A 14,360-nucleotide genomic window follows, 5' to 3' on the forward strand; every position below is an offset into this window, starting at 1 on the left:
TCTAAATTGCCTGGTGTCCCAAAACATTTTTCTAATACACTACTACCGATACAAACACAATACGTTTTTATCTTCACGTGAGTCACATAATTCTAGTCATGGTGATGCCCAGTTTTAAATCAGTGCTTTGATGTAGGCAATCTAGACTTTTGTGTTGGAGATGGGCAGGGTCCTAATGAATGGCTTAAAAATTGAAAATAATTAAAATAACATACAGGCAGATAATGGCTTGATAGTTTCTTGATTTCCAATGATTTTTCATGTTATATTTAAAAGTTAACAGTGAACCAGAGCTAGACAGTGGATATATGCACTTTTCTTATTTGTGAAATTATGTAGTGTAAGCAAGTTGTGCATATTGCTGCTAACAGTGATCGTAAAGATATACATCCTTGAATATTTGGGCTACACCTATTAATCTTTTTTTTCATGTATTACACGTGGCAACTGTCTAACCATGTGCTTTTGAATAATGGAAGCTGCTCCAAGACTTGATTGAACTCTCAGTACAGTTATAGCCCTGATGCTCTTTGCTTTAATCCTATAATTGATCTCTCAGTGGCAAACTGATGCCTTATCCTTGCTTGCTGCTATGATCACCATGCAAGAAATTGAATGCTTATTTTCAGTTTACTAATTTTCATTGCCTTGTGCATCAAAATATAGTTCTGATGGGATTGTGAAGTGTACGTTTGAGGATTATTTATTCTTGCATTCCATTCCTCTGTCTTCTAGTTCGTTTAATGAATTCAAGACCTTAATATTGTAATTTTTCATGCATAGTTTTTAGATTCTAGTTTTTGTATTACTAAATGCTTATATTAGCTGAAATTTGTTATCCTTCCTTTATATTAGGATGTGCAATTTTTATTTTACCTCTGGTTTTGGAACCATGTCATCACATCTGAAACCTCTTTAGGTCTGTCAAAAAACCGAAATGCTGTTGTCTCGTCTTTTAGAATCCAGAAGGCTACTGAGTCCCTGAAGACTTTCCATCCAGCTGCAGACCCTACCTTTGAGGACTTTGCGCTGGATGTTTCCAAGGAAGAGAATATGCTGAAGGATATGTGCTTTAGAGGAGGTAAGACTTTCCTTGGATACCTTTCGGCTCGGAGTTCTGGCATGTCTTTAAATCTGTTTAACCAGACTTTACTGCTGTGAGTGTTTTCCTTAGTCATCAAATTCTTTTCAGCCTGCTTGTGTCTGCACTGCTGGAGGCACTTTAATTAAATAAGGCTAAAAGATATTTAGTTTTCTTAATATGGGAATTTCACATGTATTGTACATATCAGAAGCTATTGCATATCTTTTTAATTATTTGGATTATGTTATGTGCCACCTTTTGGCAGTCTTGTTCAGATAAAGGTCAGACATAGCAAACTTACTTCATATTTCAACTATTTGTGGTTAATGAATGTTTATAATCTAGGGCAAGAGTCAAGGGTAAGTGGTATTAAAATGGTTTCCCTGGAAAAGGGGAAGATGATTTTTAAAAATAAAATCCAATTAATCTATTGTGCGTACAAAGGAGTAATGCAGTGCGAGGTTTAATCGGCTTAATCAAAATTAGCTTTTAGCTGTCTCATCCTGCAAAAGAACCACGACTGGCGCGATTGTGAATCTTTACTGAGATTCCTCGTGATAAGCTAAGACAACATGGGCGCAAAGCCTAATCTGTGCTCTCTAGTCCATTTTCGATGGCTACCCCAGAGCACAGGGGTTGAGACTGATCAGCAGGGTTACACGAGAACACTCTCTGGAGCTCTGAGAAGTGACGTCCTATTCTCAAGCAAGGTTTTCCGACAAGGACAAACCAACACAAATGATACATTTATGCCTTGTGGATTGAAACGTGGGTTACATATGCTCCTGTCTTTGTAAAACATTTAGTATTTAAAGGCGAAATATTTTCTGAGGTATTTTAGATATGTTCTTGAAGTTCAGGAATAGACCATTAAAAAACAAATGTATCGTCTGCCAGTTTGATTTTCGGTGGAAAAACATTTAAAACTTCACAATTTGAGTGAGATCCAGCCTGTAATATCATGAGCTTAATATAGTGTTCTGTAACAAATCCCAGTTTAAATTAAATATCATAAATGTCATTATATTTATGCTATTATTTCTGTTTAAAGATTAACTAGTTTATTTTTGGATACACACTAAACTGGCTACACTAGAATTCCAGGCAAGTATCCATTGGTTTCTATTGTATTTAACTAGCAGTGAATGATGCCTTCTGTGCTGGAAAATAACCCCAAGACAGCTGTGGCATCATTGCCAAGTCTGCAAACTAATTAATTATAAATGAAAAGAGAAACAAATCAAATGGTATAATTTTCTTCTATATCCTGTCTGGTCTTTTAATTTGCAAAATCAAGGATTCCAGACTGCTGGAGAGAGCTGACAGACATGGCCAACCATTAATTTCTACCTGAAAGCAGTTTAATCCTCTTACCTCAATCAAAGCATTGCAACAAAAGAAAGAAATAAAGAGCCATGTTTTTGCAACTACATGCAGTCTTTGAAAGCAGCAAGACACACTAGAACTTCAGTTAGTTTTTTTGACATCTCCAGAATAATCGACACATAAACACCAGTAAAGGAGGAGTACAATTATTCAGTATGATTTTAGGTTGTTTATATAACGGCCTGTACACTGACTAAAATGAATATTCTTGTCCATTTCTGTTGCATCACCACCTAGAACTATTCATGGAAGTTGTGATTTAAACACATTTATAACATGCCATTCTGTATTGTATGTTCACAATTCATTTCCAAAGTTTTAGACATGAGTTACTTGTTTTTTAAAAAAAGTGTACCTAATATGAAGGGGGATTTACGTATCTGAGGCTCTTGGAAATACAGTTCTGAGAATAATGCCAGTAATAGTAATTTGTTTTATATCAATTATGGTTGGTGGACAAACAAATAGAAACTCCTGGATAAATGATGCACCGAGTATATGGCACACCAATGTAGCTGTATGATGTAGATAATAACATCCAAGTTTGCTCAGGGTCATGCGCAAAAATGACCTCTTTCTCAACTTGCTGATGTGTCATGAGCAACCATGTCTAAGGTGATTTCAGCATGGAGCTCTGGCAAGAGCACCTCATTCACAAAGGACAAAGGATTCATGATTTTCAACAGCACGACTTTTGGAAAAATATATTCACATGTGCACGTACTTAATTTATGAAGATATCTTTTTAATACTTTTAAAGAAAAAAAAACTCAGATTTAACTGGCTAATTGGACATAAATATATAAAGTTAAAGAGGTGTGTTTTTTAATATGCGTGTTCTTAGTCTGCAGTCCAGAGCTTTTCTTACAGTTTTTCTTCTCTCTCAGTTCCTGATGTGCCAGTCATTGACCAGTCTCTGAGTCGCGTCTACAATGAAGGACTGATCTGCTGGCTGCTGCCAGAGGACTCTTCCCCTACTGACCACTACGTCCTGGAGTACAAGAAGCTGGATAATGAAGAGGAGACCTCCTGGCAGAGCAGTGACAAGGTGTACGGGAACAGCAAAGTTGTTTGTGAACTCGACTCCAGCAGCATGTATTCCTTCAGGGTTCGGAGCTGCCGCAACTCTGTTTATAGTCCCTACAGCCGAGAAGTGGCCTTTCATACACCACCAGCGCCAGGTGGGTAATCCTTCAATTACCAAGTTAAATGTGTGTCTACTGCTTTATTATCCTGGATTAAATGCAGAATCTAAAAGTTCTAAAAAGTTATAAATACAGTAATATGGATTGAAATTTCTTTTTGTCTGATATAGCCTTTTTTAATGGAAGCAATTCTATCCACAATCACTTAAGAAGCTACATGACCATTAACAGATGAATATCAATCTTTTATGCTTTGCCTTGTGTATTACTGGATCTAGCAGAGTGCTTAGATATTGACTGAGGCCTCCAGATTGACCTGAAAGTACTTCAGCAGAGGTATTTAAGCTAATGAGGTTTGTGAAGTATCACTTTCAGACAATTGAAACCACTCTCTGCTCTGCTTCATTTCCTGAAGACCCTCTATATTGTCAGATTGATCAGAAAATGATCATGATTGGTTGCTGCTGGGTTTTTCTTGCATAACTTTGTGAATTGAGTTTTTTTTTTTCCATTGGAAAAGTGGAAGAATTTCTGACTGGTGTGTTCAGATACCGGCCTAATACATCTTGGTTTTTTTTTTTGAAACCACTCCTTTTTCTTGACTAGATTTGATTTTTTTTAAACTCAAGCATGTATATGTACCATTTAACTATTATCTTACAGAGTTGATTACAGTATTATAAATATGCTTTTAACTCCTTGGGGTGGGTGAGAATGGGCTCGACTTGAAACGTTGTCAGGTTTATGCACAATCTTGGCAGTGTACAGAAATCAACTAATTTGAGGAAAAATTATTTACTTTTCATACAGAACTGGATTTTATTTGTTAACCTCCATTAAGTATCCTTTTCTCTATATCAAATGGAGAATGTTGTGGAAGTTTTGACTGCAATTATTCTTAGTTGTATTTCACACTTCACCCAGTAGAGGACAGTGAAGAGCAGCAGTTTGGAAGGCTCCCTTTGCTTCTGATGGAGAAGCTGTGCTATATTTCTCAGTCTAGACATTCCCTTTCCTTGACACTTTGGGGCCCAGAAAGGCCTTGAAAGCCTGTAGCCTCGGAGAGGAGTGCTCACTGAATCTGGGGGAGATAAGAAGGGTGAACAGAGTGGCTGCCAGTGGAAGGCTCCAGAAGGCCGTCAAAGCGTAGATTCTGTCAAGCAGGACACTTCCTGTTCAGACACAAAAGGGTTTTTCTGAAACGCCTTTTAAAACACTTCCGACAAATGACAGGGCTGCATTATTTATTGATATATATATATAATATTTATCTCTGTGCTTGGCAGGTTTGCTCTAAGCTAAGGCTGGAAAGTGTCCCAGATTTCATTAATTTAAAAACACATCCAAATTCCTTAATTCCTCAGGACTTGTAAGAGCAAATGAGCAGTGGGTTATTAATGAGCTGGAATTCCATGCTGGTAAAAAGCTGATGGTGATGGCTTGGGAACACTGCCACATCTTTTGCCAGTTAGCATTGAAATGCACAGTGTCTGAAACCACCATAGTGCATCTCAACTGCTGTTTGCAGATTGTAGTATTAAAGTGAATTGTGAAGTTTAAATATTGCTATTTCTAATGTTAAACTTGCATACTGGGTATTCTCTCACTGAAGCAGCTCAGTTTGTCTCCTAACCAGTGCCAGATAAATGAAGCTGGTTTGTCCGTTTTCCTAATTTATCATCAGCCTTTATTATTGATGTACATGCATGTTTTTGTGAAAACAATTCTCCCGGCTGCTCACATTGTCAAGCCTGAATTTGATCATAGCACCTAACAAGGATGTTTCTCTTCACTTCAGTTCAGAAAGAGAAATCTGATAAACAACTATCAGATTAGTTCCATGTCTATCACTATGTTCCATGTGGAATAAAACCTTTTTTGATTTCTGGCAGCACTTCAGAGAAACATAAAGGAGATTAAAAGGTGAATTGCAGTTATCACACTTTAAAAGGAATTCCGATTTGTGCTAAAAGCAGAATTGTTATCTTAAGAACCGTAATAAGCTAGTATTGTTTTTCTATCGAAGGCTGTGGTGCATTATTTTAAACTGAAGTAGCTACTGAGTGACAGACTAAATATTTAATGTGGAAAATTTGGTTTGCATGTGAGGGGTTTGTTTACCAGTAATTTAATCCAGATAATTGTGGGTATGCTGGCCAAACATGAATGAAGTTGGAAATGCAGGTTTTTACAGGACATAGTGACAATTACTAAAGTTTTAAAAAAATATTATACTTTTAAGCCTCCCCATGTGTCAGGGACTGCCATTTGTGAACAAAATTAAGTAACTCAGATTGTCTGAAATGGTTTGACAAGAGATGAAGTGGGTGTAAATGTGAGAGACTTGACTCTTGAGCCCTTTAAAAGTTGTCATAATTAGGATTATGTGTGATTTTTCTGTCTTCACACCTTTATCCTTTTAGTGTTTTATTTTATAATTTTTTTTTTACACGCAAGCTTCTTAAGTCTGATCATTTTGGGATAGAAGGTGTCACAATTCTTTGATCTACAGTGTATATAGGCCTTATTTTGAATAATTGCAAATCATTTTCTTTTGCTCACAATAATTTAAGTAATTCATTGTTGATTTTCAAACTTTGTTTCGATGTTTGCTTGAATGTTCAAACTGCAAGTAATGTGAAGTATTGGACAAATGTTCTTCAGTCAGATGGAACCAAAACAGTCTAGCTGAACTAATTGTGATGAGGTAAAGGAAAGTGTAACTTAGTGGGCCTCTGGCTACTGAAGTTACCATGATGATGAATTTGACAAACATGCAAAGTTGCTTCAGCATTGTCATTGGGAACCTAGGGTTGATTCAAATGAAATGATTGTGTTGTTCTATGCAGTGTATGCATTTCCAGTTATTAAGCAGAGTACAATAAGTATGAACGTTGACGCATACCTTTTATTCAGCCTGTTGACAGATCAGCAGATCAGCTGGTTATGTTTGATGTTCTAGTGTCAAAGCAGGTTTTCATGGAATTCTACCTACTGAAGTGGAGGAGATAATGTTGAGTGTCAAAACGTACTTGGTTCCAGATGCTCTCGATCTTAATGCTTACTGATAAACTCCCAGCAGAAGGAGAAGCCAGGATTCCCACCTGGTGCTCTAGACCTCAAACAATGCGATGGTTTCATTTATTTTTATCAGAACTCCCCCACTGTGTTAATGTGGAGCTCAGGGCTGTAAACATAAGTGCCATGTTCAGAAAAGTATTGTATGTATTCATGTTTAAAGTTTAATGTTTCTTTATTAGCTTTATTAGCTTTATTATATTATGGAGTAGGATTCCACTGCCAGCCGCGGGATTTGAACCGGCAACCTTCCAGTCACAGGCACAGATCCTTAGCCACAGAGCCACCGCTCCGCCCTATTGTACCTATATTATTGTTTAAAATTTCAGTTTATAGTAACATGGATTTGTTGGTCAGAATTTTAATTCATAGCTAAGTTTACCCTTACCTATAATAGGTCAAAAGGCTCTTTGGATGATACCATGTAATAGTTCCTGACTAGGAGTGTTTGTAGCAGGAGTACAGCTTTTAATATTTACCAATTCACTTTGAGGAAAAAACTAAATGGCATTAACAATTGGTGTTTGACAAAAATGATTCGAATAACGCCAAAAATACCCAGAACATTGTGTGACATTTTCCAATTTTTTAATATATCACTTATGACTGACTTTAAGTTTGTCACTGTCCTTTTTTTTTTAAATAGTGTGCATTGCACAGATGGCATTAAGGAGTCAGGCATTGTGTCATTAAGGAGTTTAGCTGAACTAGCCTGGAGCTGTTTGTTGCTTTCAATACGTTAAATTGTTAAAGTAGATTGCTTTTTCAACATATATTCTTACATACAAGTATTTTTATTGTGTAGTTGCTGTTAGCTGTTTCTGTTTTCCCAAGCTGCTGTTTATGTGTATGGTTTTTCTAAACAAATTTGCTCTAAAAGGAATGGATTATTCCATAATCCAGTTTCATTTAATTGCAATTTCCATTATTCGTTTCATTTGATTATTCCCTTTATCATTTTTTTTCTTTTTAATTATTGTTGTCTCCATTTTTTTTCTCCTGTTGCTTTTAAAAATAATCTGAGCCTCAGCTTTGAGTAATCTATAAATAAACTGTTGCCTATGTGGAGGGAGGTTTCTGGGCTGCTTTGCTACCGATTGATAAATCACTTCTTATGCTCATTGCACAAACTTGCTTCGACAATGGAAGTCAGTGCAATGTAATGGCAAGACTATTACTGCTTGTTACAGGAGCAGCATTAACAGGATGGGGTGTATGTATGAATCTGTCAGGGTTCTGCCTTAGATCTAATTTCTACAAGACAACCAGATAATAAAACTGAGAACCCATGGTGGTAGGAGTTACACTACCAAAACCCTACTTTTCTGGAACATCTTCAGGGGCGGTGTGTCAGACACCTGAAGGTTCTACTGTCTTCTGTTTGTCTGCAGTGTTCAGTTTCCTGTTCGATGACAAGTGTGGATTCAGCCCGGAGCGCCTGCTTTTGAGCAAGAAACGGGACTCGGTGGAAAGTGTCGCGGGGCTGGCTCTCCTGCTGGGCTCGGAGCGAATCCAGATGGGCAGTTACGTTTGCCTGGACTATATCGTTGGGGACACGGGCATCTCTCGGGGGAGGCACTACTGGGCCTTCCAAGTGGAGCCCCGCTCCTACCTGGTGAAAGTGGGCGTGGCCTCGGACACGAAGCTGAAGGAGTGGTTCCACAACCCCCGGGACACGAGCAGCCCCAGGTGAGCATCTCGCCAGCTGAAGCCTCCATGTCGGTACCGTCCCCAATGCTGGGGCTGTCCCGCTGCAACCACACCGCCACAGGGCCCATGCAGTTGTAGGCAAGGTCGAGCTTTGTTAGACGCTGCGAGACGATGAGTGTTCTATGCACTGCCTATATTTGCAATCGCTAGGCCAAGTGCAGTAAGATTAAACTTTGACGCATATCTTTTATTCAGCCTGCCGACATAACCAGCTGATCAACATGTTTGGTATGCTAGCGTCGAAGCTGGGGAGCAAGTTTTAATGGAATCCTACCTATGGAGGCGGAGGAGATAACGTTGTGTGTCAAAACGTTCTTCAGCACCAGATGCTCTCTATTTTACTAGTGATCGCTAAGATCCCAGCAAATAGAAAGGTCTGGATTCCCGCCTGCACCCCTGGACCTCGGACGATCTTATATGTATGTGAAGGGAATTAGAGGAATATTGTACTTGTATTCATTACAGTCTTTTTACTAGAAACCACCTGACGACAGTGCATTATATAAATGTTTCAATTCAGACATCATTAATTTTCCTAGAAACAAACTTGATTAACTTTGCAACTTGAAAAGAAATATCTCTCTTGGGCATTTTCTGTGCGTCTCGTAAGAGCTATTGCTTTATGTAAAGTCCCTGAAGAACCACATCCTGATGTAAAACTGTTCGGCACCTGTTAGTCACAACAAGAAAACAAATCCGCTTAATCAACAATAACATTTAGCATTGATCCGGTTTACTTTTCATCTAAGTTGTTTTTTTTTTCCCCACTTGAAGTCATAAAAGTGAATAATGCACCCTAAAAGATTTGGCTTGTGCGGTTTCTGTTCTGTGCTTGAAAAACATGATGGTTAAAAAAAAAAGTTAATATGATAGCAGAATATATTGTATGATAGTAGAATAATATAAATCCTGTTAATTTTTTATTTCTCCTGATTAAAATCTACAGTATTTTCATTTTGAATACTAACATTGTAGAAGCCTTCCACAATCTCTAGATATTTCAGTAAATTAAATATTTAGTTTCATTTTCTAAATGCAATATACATGTATATAGTAAATGTGTTCTCTGACTTAATGTAAAACCATTTTCCCCCCCATTGGACTGGTTAAGTCTGTTACAAATTCTTTCTGGCTTTTGTGGGGGGAATGACTGCTGTTTTAAAGTGATTGTCACTTTCTTTTTTACAGGTATGACCACGACAGTGGCCATGACAGTGGGAGTGAAGACACCTGCTATGACCTCTCTCAGCCTTTCACGCTGGTCACCATTGGAATGGGAAAACTCATCATCCCCAAGGGGTCCATTGCAGCCTCTGGAGACTACAACAGCCGTGTCTTGCCTATGCCTCATCGTATTGGCATCTGTCTAGACTATGAGAAAGGAAAGGTTTACTTTTATGATGCGGACAACATGAGGTGCCTTTATGAGCGACAAGTGGATTGCACAGGAACCATGTTTCCAGCCTTCGGGCTTATGGGTAGTGGCGGAGTATGTTTGGAGGAGTTTATCACAGCTAAGCGTTTGGCATATACTGAGGACACTCAGTAGACAAGGACGTCACTGATCTGTCACGTCTCATTTCACCTGATTGTCACCTGGCTGTGAGACTTACACTGCTTTAGTGAATGAACGATCAACCTTTATGGGTGCACAATAGTGGTTAAAGACTTGAATCATGGTGTGGCAAAAGTCTTTTTTTTTCTTTTTTTTTTTTAGTTTTTGTAGTTGGTTTCTGAGCTTTGAAGACCTGGTTTTTCACTTCTGTGATGAGACTTAAATATTTATAAGTGGCATAACACTACAGGTCACGTAATGCACATGACAAGTGAAAACTTGGTAACCTCACGTCTGATCACTGGTGTGCCTTTTGTAGGCCTTTAGGGCTCCGTAAGATCCGGCGAGATCATATGTGAAATTTATTGGCTGCTGATACAAAGCATGTATGTTAAGGTTTATATTTTGCATCATCCTAAAATTCACTGGAACATAACAGCGTATCTCGTACTCAGCCATTTGAGTTGCTTGCTGTTTCCCTGACATGATTACAACACTTTACTGAATAAGGCTTATTTCTATTAATGTGTGTTCTAAAAGGAAAAAAGCTAATTTTGATAAATAATGTCACTTCTGTAAATCCCAAAGTCTAAATTATTGGCACAGATGTGAAGTAAACTGGTTCTCTACACCATCCGTTTTTTAAAAGGGTGAAATAGCAGTTCAACAACATGAAATTATCTCAAAAATAATTTAGATATCAAGACCTAGCATCTGTTTGTTACAGTATGGAGTCTTCAGTCTCTCACTGGTTTCATGGACCACTGTTCACCATAAATTTAGGAATAACTTCCCCAGTAGATTAGGGTCCAACATTAGTGCTGCTTCTTTAGACTATAAAAGCGGATCATAGTTCAGTTAATTCTCTCCTTTTTGAAGACGTATTTAGGATTTCACTCAAGCCTTTTGTTTCTAGTTTGTTTTGATAAAAGTAGACCTTTTTTATCCATGCAATTTTTAAATACATTTCTCCAGTATATAGGGAGTAATATTCTGACTGTTGTTGGTGTGTCACCTAATGGGCTTTGAATAAAAGTTATCAAAAGTGGCAGTTTTGAAATTAACAGAGCCCATTCCACTTTGGAAAATAAACCAAATACTATTGAAGATGTGAAGTAAAGGCTGGAGAGTGGAACTGGGGCTCTGTGTAATGATAGCAGACTCCTTGACAATCGGCACTAGAGGTTTTCAGAGTCTTTTAATTGAACTAGTTTGTTATTTTAGAGAAATGTTAATTTTTTTAATCATTGAAATTAAACATCTGCAAAAATTATTTGAACATAGTTTTGATTTCAGAAGCAGAATGGGGAAAAAAAGAAAGGAGCAAATGTAAAGAATCGGTCTCCTGCCACAAGGTACTCCAAAACATCTTTTATTTTGTATTAAAATATTGAATTCATCTTTTTGGTTAATGAAAGCCATACCTGATAGAGAAATTCACAGTTTCATAAATAGTTAAGTGATTCAAAAGACAAAAACATTTAAAATTGGTGGACTGAATGCAGGTTGGAGCATGATTAATCCTTTGGGGGAATTTGATATTTCCTAACTTGAATTTCCCGTTATGAATTATATTCTTCTTGTTGTTTATGAATACGAGAAATGGATGTGTAATATTTTTGCTGTTGTGGAAGGTTTAGATCAAAAAGTATAAAAAAACAATCTAGTGGAAGACTGTTTGACCATTGTAGCTGTTTACCCTCCCTTTCTCAAAAATAGGGAAAGGCTGCTGTGTGATGAACAAAGGACATGCACTTGGGCACCCCGTTATTGGCTGCGGTATTGAGGTGTGGACTTAACTTGAATGATTCTACATAGTCCGCTGTGTGTGATGTGTGCAACGACAGATAGAGACTAACAACTTGGTGCTTGAAACTACTTGACTTTTTAACAGTTTGGTGTGAAGATCCTTAAAGAGGATGGAGGTAGTAGTAAGACTGATGCCATCATAACAGCATACTATGTTGATTTTAAGCAGGCCTGCATATTTGAGGAAAGGGAAATTGCTGCCCACTATATGCAGGAAAGCAGCTTGGCAAGTGGCTGTGTGCATTCGTATGTGTGAACTGGTGGGACATTTGGAACAGAACTGGGTTCAGGGACCAAACTGGGCCTTCTCCGAATCACTACTTCTTAAACTCCTGCTCTTAGCCTGATCAAGTAAGCCATTTACTATTTTCAATTATACTGTAATTTTAATGGAATTCTGGAGAATATTTACATTTGTAGTCCTTTTTTTTACTTTTGTGCTTCCTGAGAGAATATTAGTGGTGCTTAGATCATGGCCTAATCTAGGGCCAGTCAATGCCTACCTCCTTTCTATATGATTTTAGACACTCCCAGAAATATTGTACTTTGTAATCAATGAGTTTTCACACTTTTTCTATGTCAATTTTGATTTAATAATTTCCCCTTTTTTGTCAGATCTTTTTAGCAACAGGATTAGGTTACAGAAGCCTAAATATGAGAATACACTGCCTTTCAACACTTTCCCCCCAGGCTAATCTTACAGTGATTGTATTCTTCATAGGTACAAAAAGTTTAAAAGAAATGGTTGTTAAAGATGTCATCGAACCATTAAAGTGGTGGTTATTTTGCTTGTAAGCACGTCACTCAATTTAGTACTTATTGTTATGAAAACACTATCAGCAGCAGTAAACGGGGGTTTTAATTTGAAGTAAGTGCATGAATCCAATTTTAAAGCAAAATAATACATTGTGTTCTAATAAAACATTTTGGTTTTACGTTCGCAGCCTGAAGAGGAAATCCCCTAGACCCCAAGGCCTTCACAGTCTAAAACAATCCCCTTCTGCTTAATTCCAGCTCTCTTGGACAAAACAAGAACAATCAAAAGCTTAGATTTTGATTGTATGGTTAGTGGGTTTAGTATTGCTGAATGCTGTGAATGTAAACAGCTGCCCTGTGCCTAAAAGACAGCACTCCACATGGGCTTTGTAAAGTGTGAACATTCTTGTGATATCTCCCTCATGCTTTTGTGTTTTGAGTGAGGAATTACCGTCCTAGGTCTCTTAAAATGAGTGGTGAATTTGAGATTCTTTTCTCCAGTCAAACTTTCAAAAATACAAGTTTGGCGACTGAGGAAAATATATCTGAGTTGTTTGTGTTTTCTACTTAAATTCCCTACAGCCTTTTTCCTCTGATCAGAGCTTTTATACCAAAACAAGATCTTTCCTTCTATGCTAGATCAGGGTGTGAAATTGAAATTGATTGCAATGAAACAGTGAGTAGACAGCCTTATAAACTTAGAGTGCTTTTGCATGGCCTTCCTTCAGATCAGTTTTGTAATACTCCTCTTACCTTGTATTTAATAAACATATTGCAGTTTAGTGTCTGATGCTTTTTGTAGCCTTAATATTTAGATTCCTCAAAAGAGATGTTATAAGACAACCAATAGGTAATGCACACTAAAATGTTAAGAGAATTTTAACTTTCTACAATTTACTTTTTGCAAAGCTACAGCACTTTATAGCATGTACTTCACAAAGCGCTCTGCAGGCCTGTGTGAATTCTTGTGCAATATGGCTGCTAGACTGGTATAATTCTTAATCTCTTGTATTGACCTAAAACTTGGAAGTGGAGCAATAAAGATATGTGGAGATGGTTTTCTGGGGAAAAACATGTAAAGACTTTAACGGGAGGCTTTTTTTCTGTAAATCTGAATTGCGATGTATGTCTTTCTCATGGTCTTTTTTTTGCTGTAATTTATGGGTTTGGTTTTATAAAAAAATAAAAGTATATACATACAATAGCTCCTGAGTGTTATTCGTTTACCAGAGGCATGATGGGCAACTCATTTTTGTAAACTTTTCTTAAAGAAATCCAAAATAAGATACAAGGACGTGTCCCTGCTTAACTTAGACATTGCATGACTTTAAAAGCTATAAAAAATGGGTCTAGATAATTAAAAACTACTTTTTACAGTGTCAGCTAGGCAATGAGCATGAGGCGCTCGGAGTCCCCACATAGAGTGAGTCAAGAGGCTGCTACAATGACTGCGATGGTGGTGGTGGTTCAGTTTGTCTTACGCACAAGTGCAATGAAATGTGTATTTGCATGTGTGCCCCAGTACAAAGACATAAACGCAGAACAGCAGCAACAACAACAAAGTTAAATAATTTCCTAATTAAATACAAGTCGGCACAAGCAGTGTGGGGGGAAAAAAAAACATTAGCTTGAGTCAGTGGTAGGGGTTAGAGATCAGTAATCTGCCAGCTTGTGTGAAGAAATTGTCTCTGAATCTGGAGGCTCGTGCCTTTATGCTCCTATAATGCTTACCAGAGGGAAGGGGGGAGAGAAAATTGAGAAAATAGAATGATTGGTATCCTTAGGAAGGCTGTAAAGTTTACTGAGACAGCAAGTTGTAAAAAAGTCCACAATAGAT

General features: G+C 37.6%; 1 protein-coding gene across 6 annotated transcripts in view; it reads left to right on the forward strand.

Moving 5' to 3' along the window:
- Nucleotides 1-13,725, forward strand: part of trim36 (tripartite motif containing 36) — a 36,891-nt gene extending 23,166 nt beyond the window's left edge. For 5 of the 6 annotated variants that reach the window (XM_088629937.1, XM_088629934.1, XM_088629938.1 and 2 more), the window contains 4 exons: nt 960-1,081; nt 3,358-3,651; nt 8,085-8,382; nt 9,592-13,725. In XM_088629937.1, the coding sequence (XP_088486063.1) occupies nt 960-1,081; nt 3,358-3,651; nt 8,085-8,382; nt 9,592-9,952 (1,075 nt within the window). In that variant the 3' untranslated portion in view covers nt 9,953-13,725. The remainder of the gene's footprint in view (nt 1-959; nt 1,082-3,357; nt 3,652-8,084; nt 8,383-9,591) is intronic. The other variant, XR_015936026.1, reaches the window with a different exon arrangement.
- The last annotated feature ends 635 nt before the right edge of the window (nt 13,726-14,360 follow it).

This window comes from Lepisosteus platostomus, chromosome 4 (assembly GCF_059453375.1).
Source record: "Lepisosteus platostomus isolate fLepPlt1 chromosome 4, fLepPlt1.hap1, whole genome shotgun sequence".
Classification (NCBI taxonomy): Eukaryota; Metazoa; Chordata; class Actinopteri; order Semionotiformes; family Lepisosteidae; genus Lepisosteus; species Lepisosteus platostomus.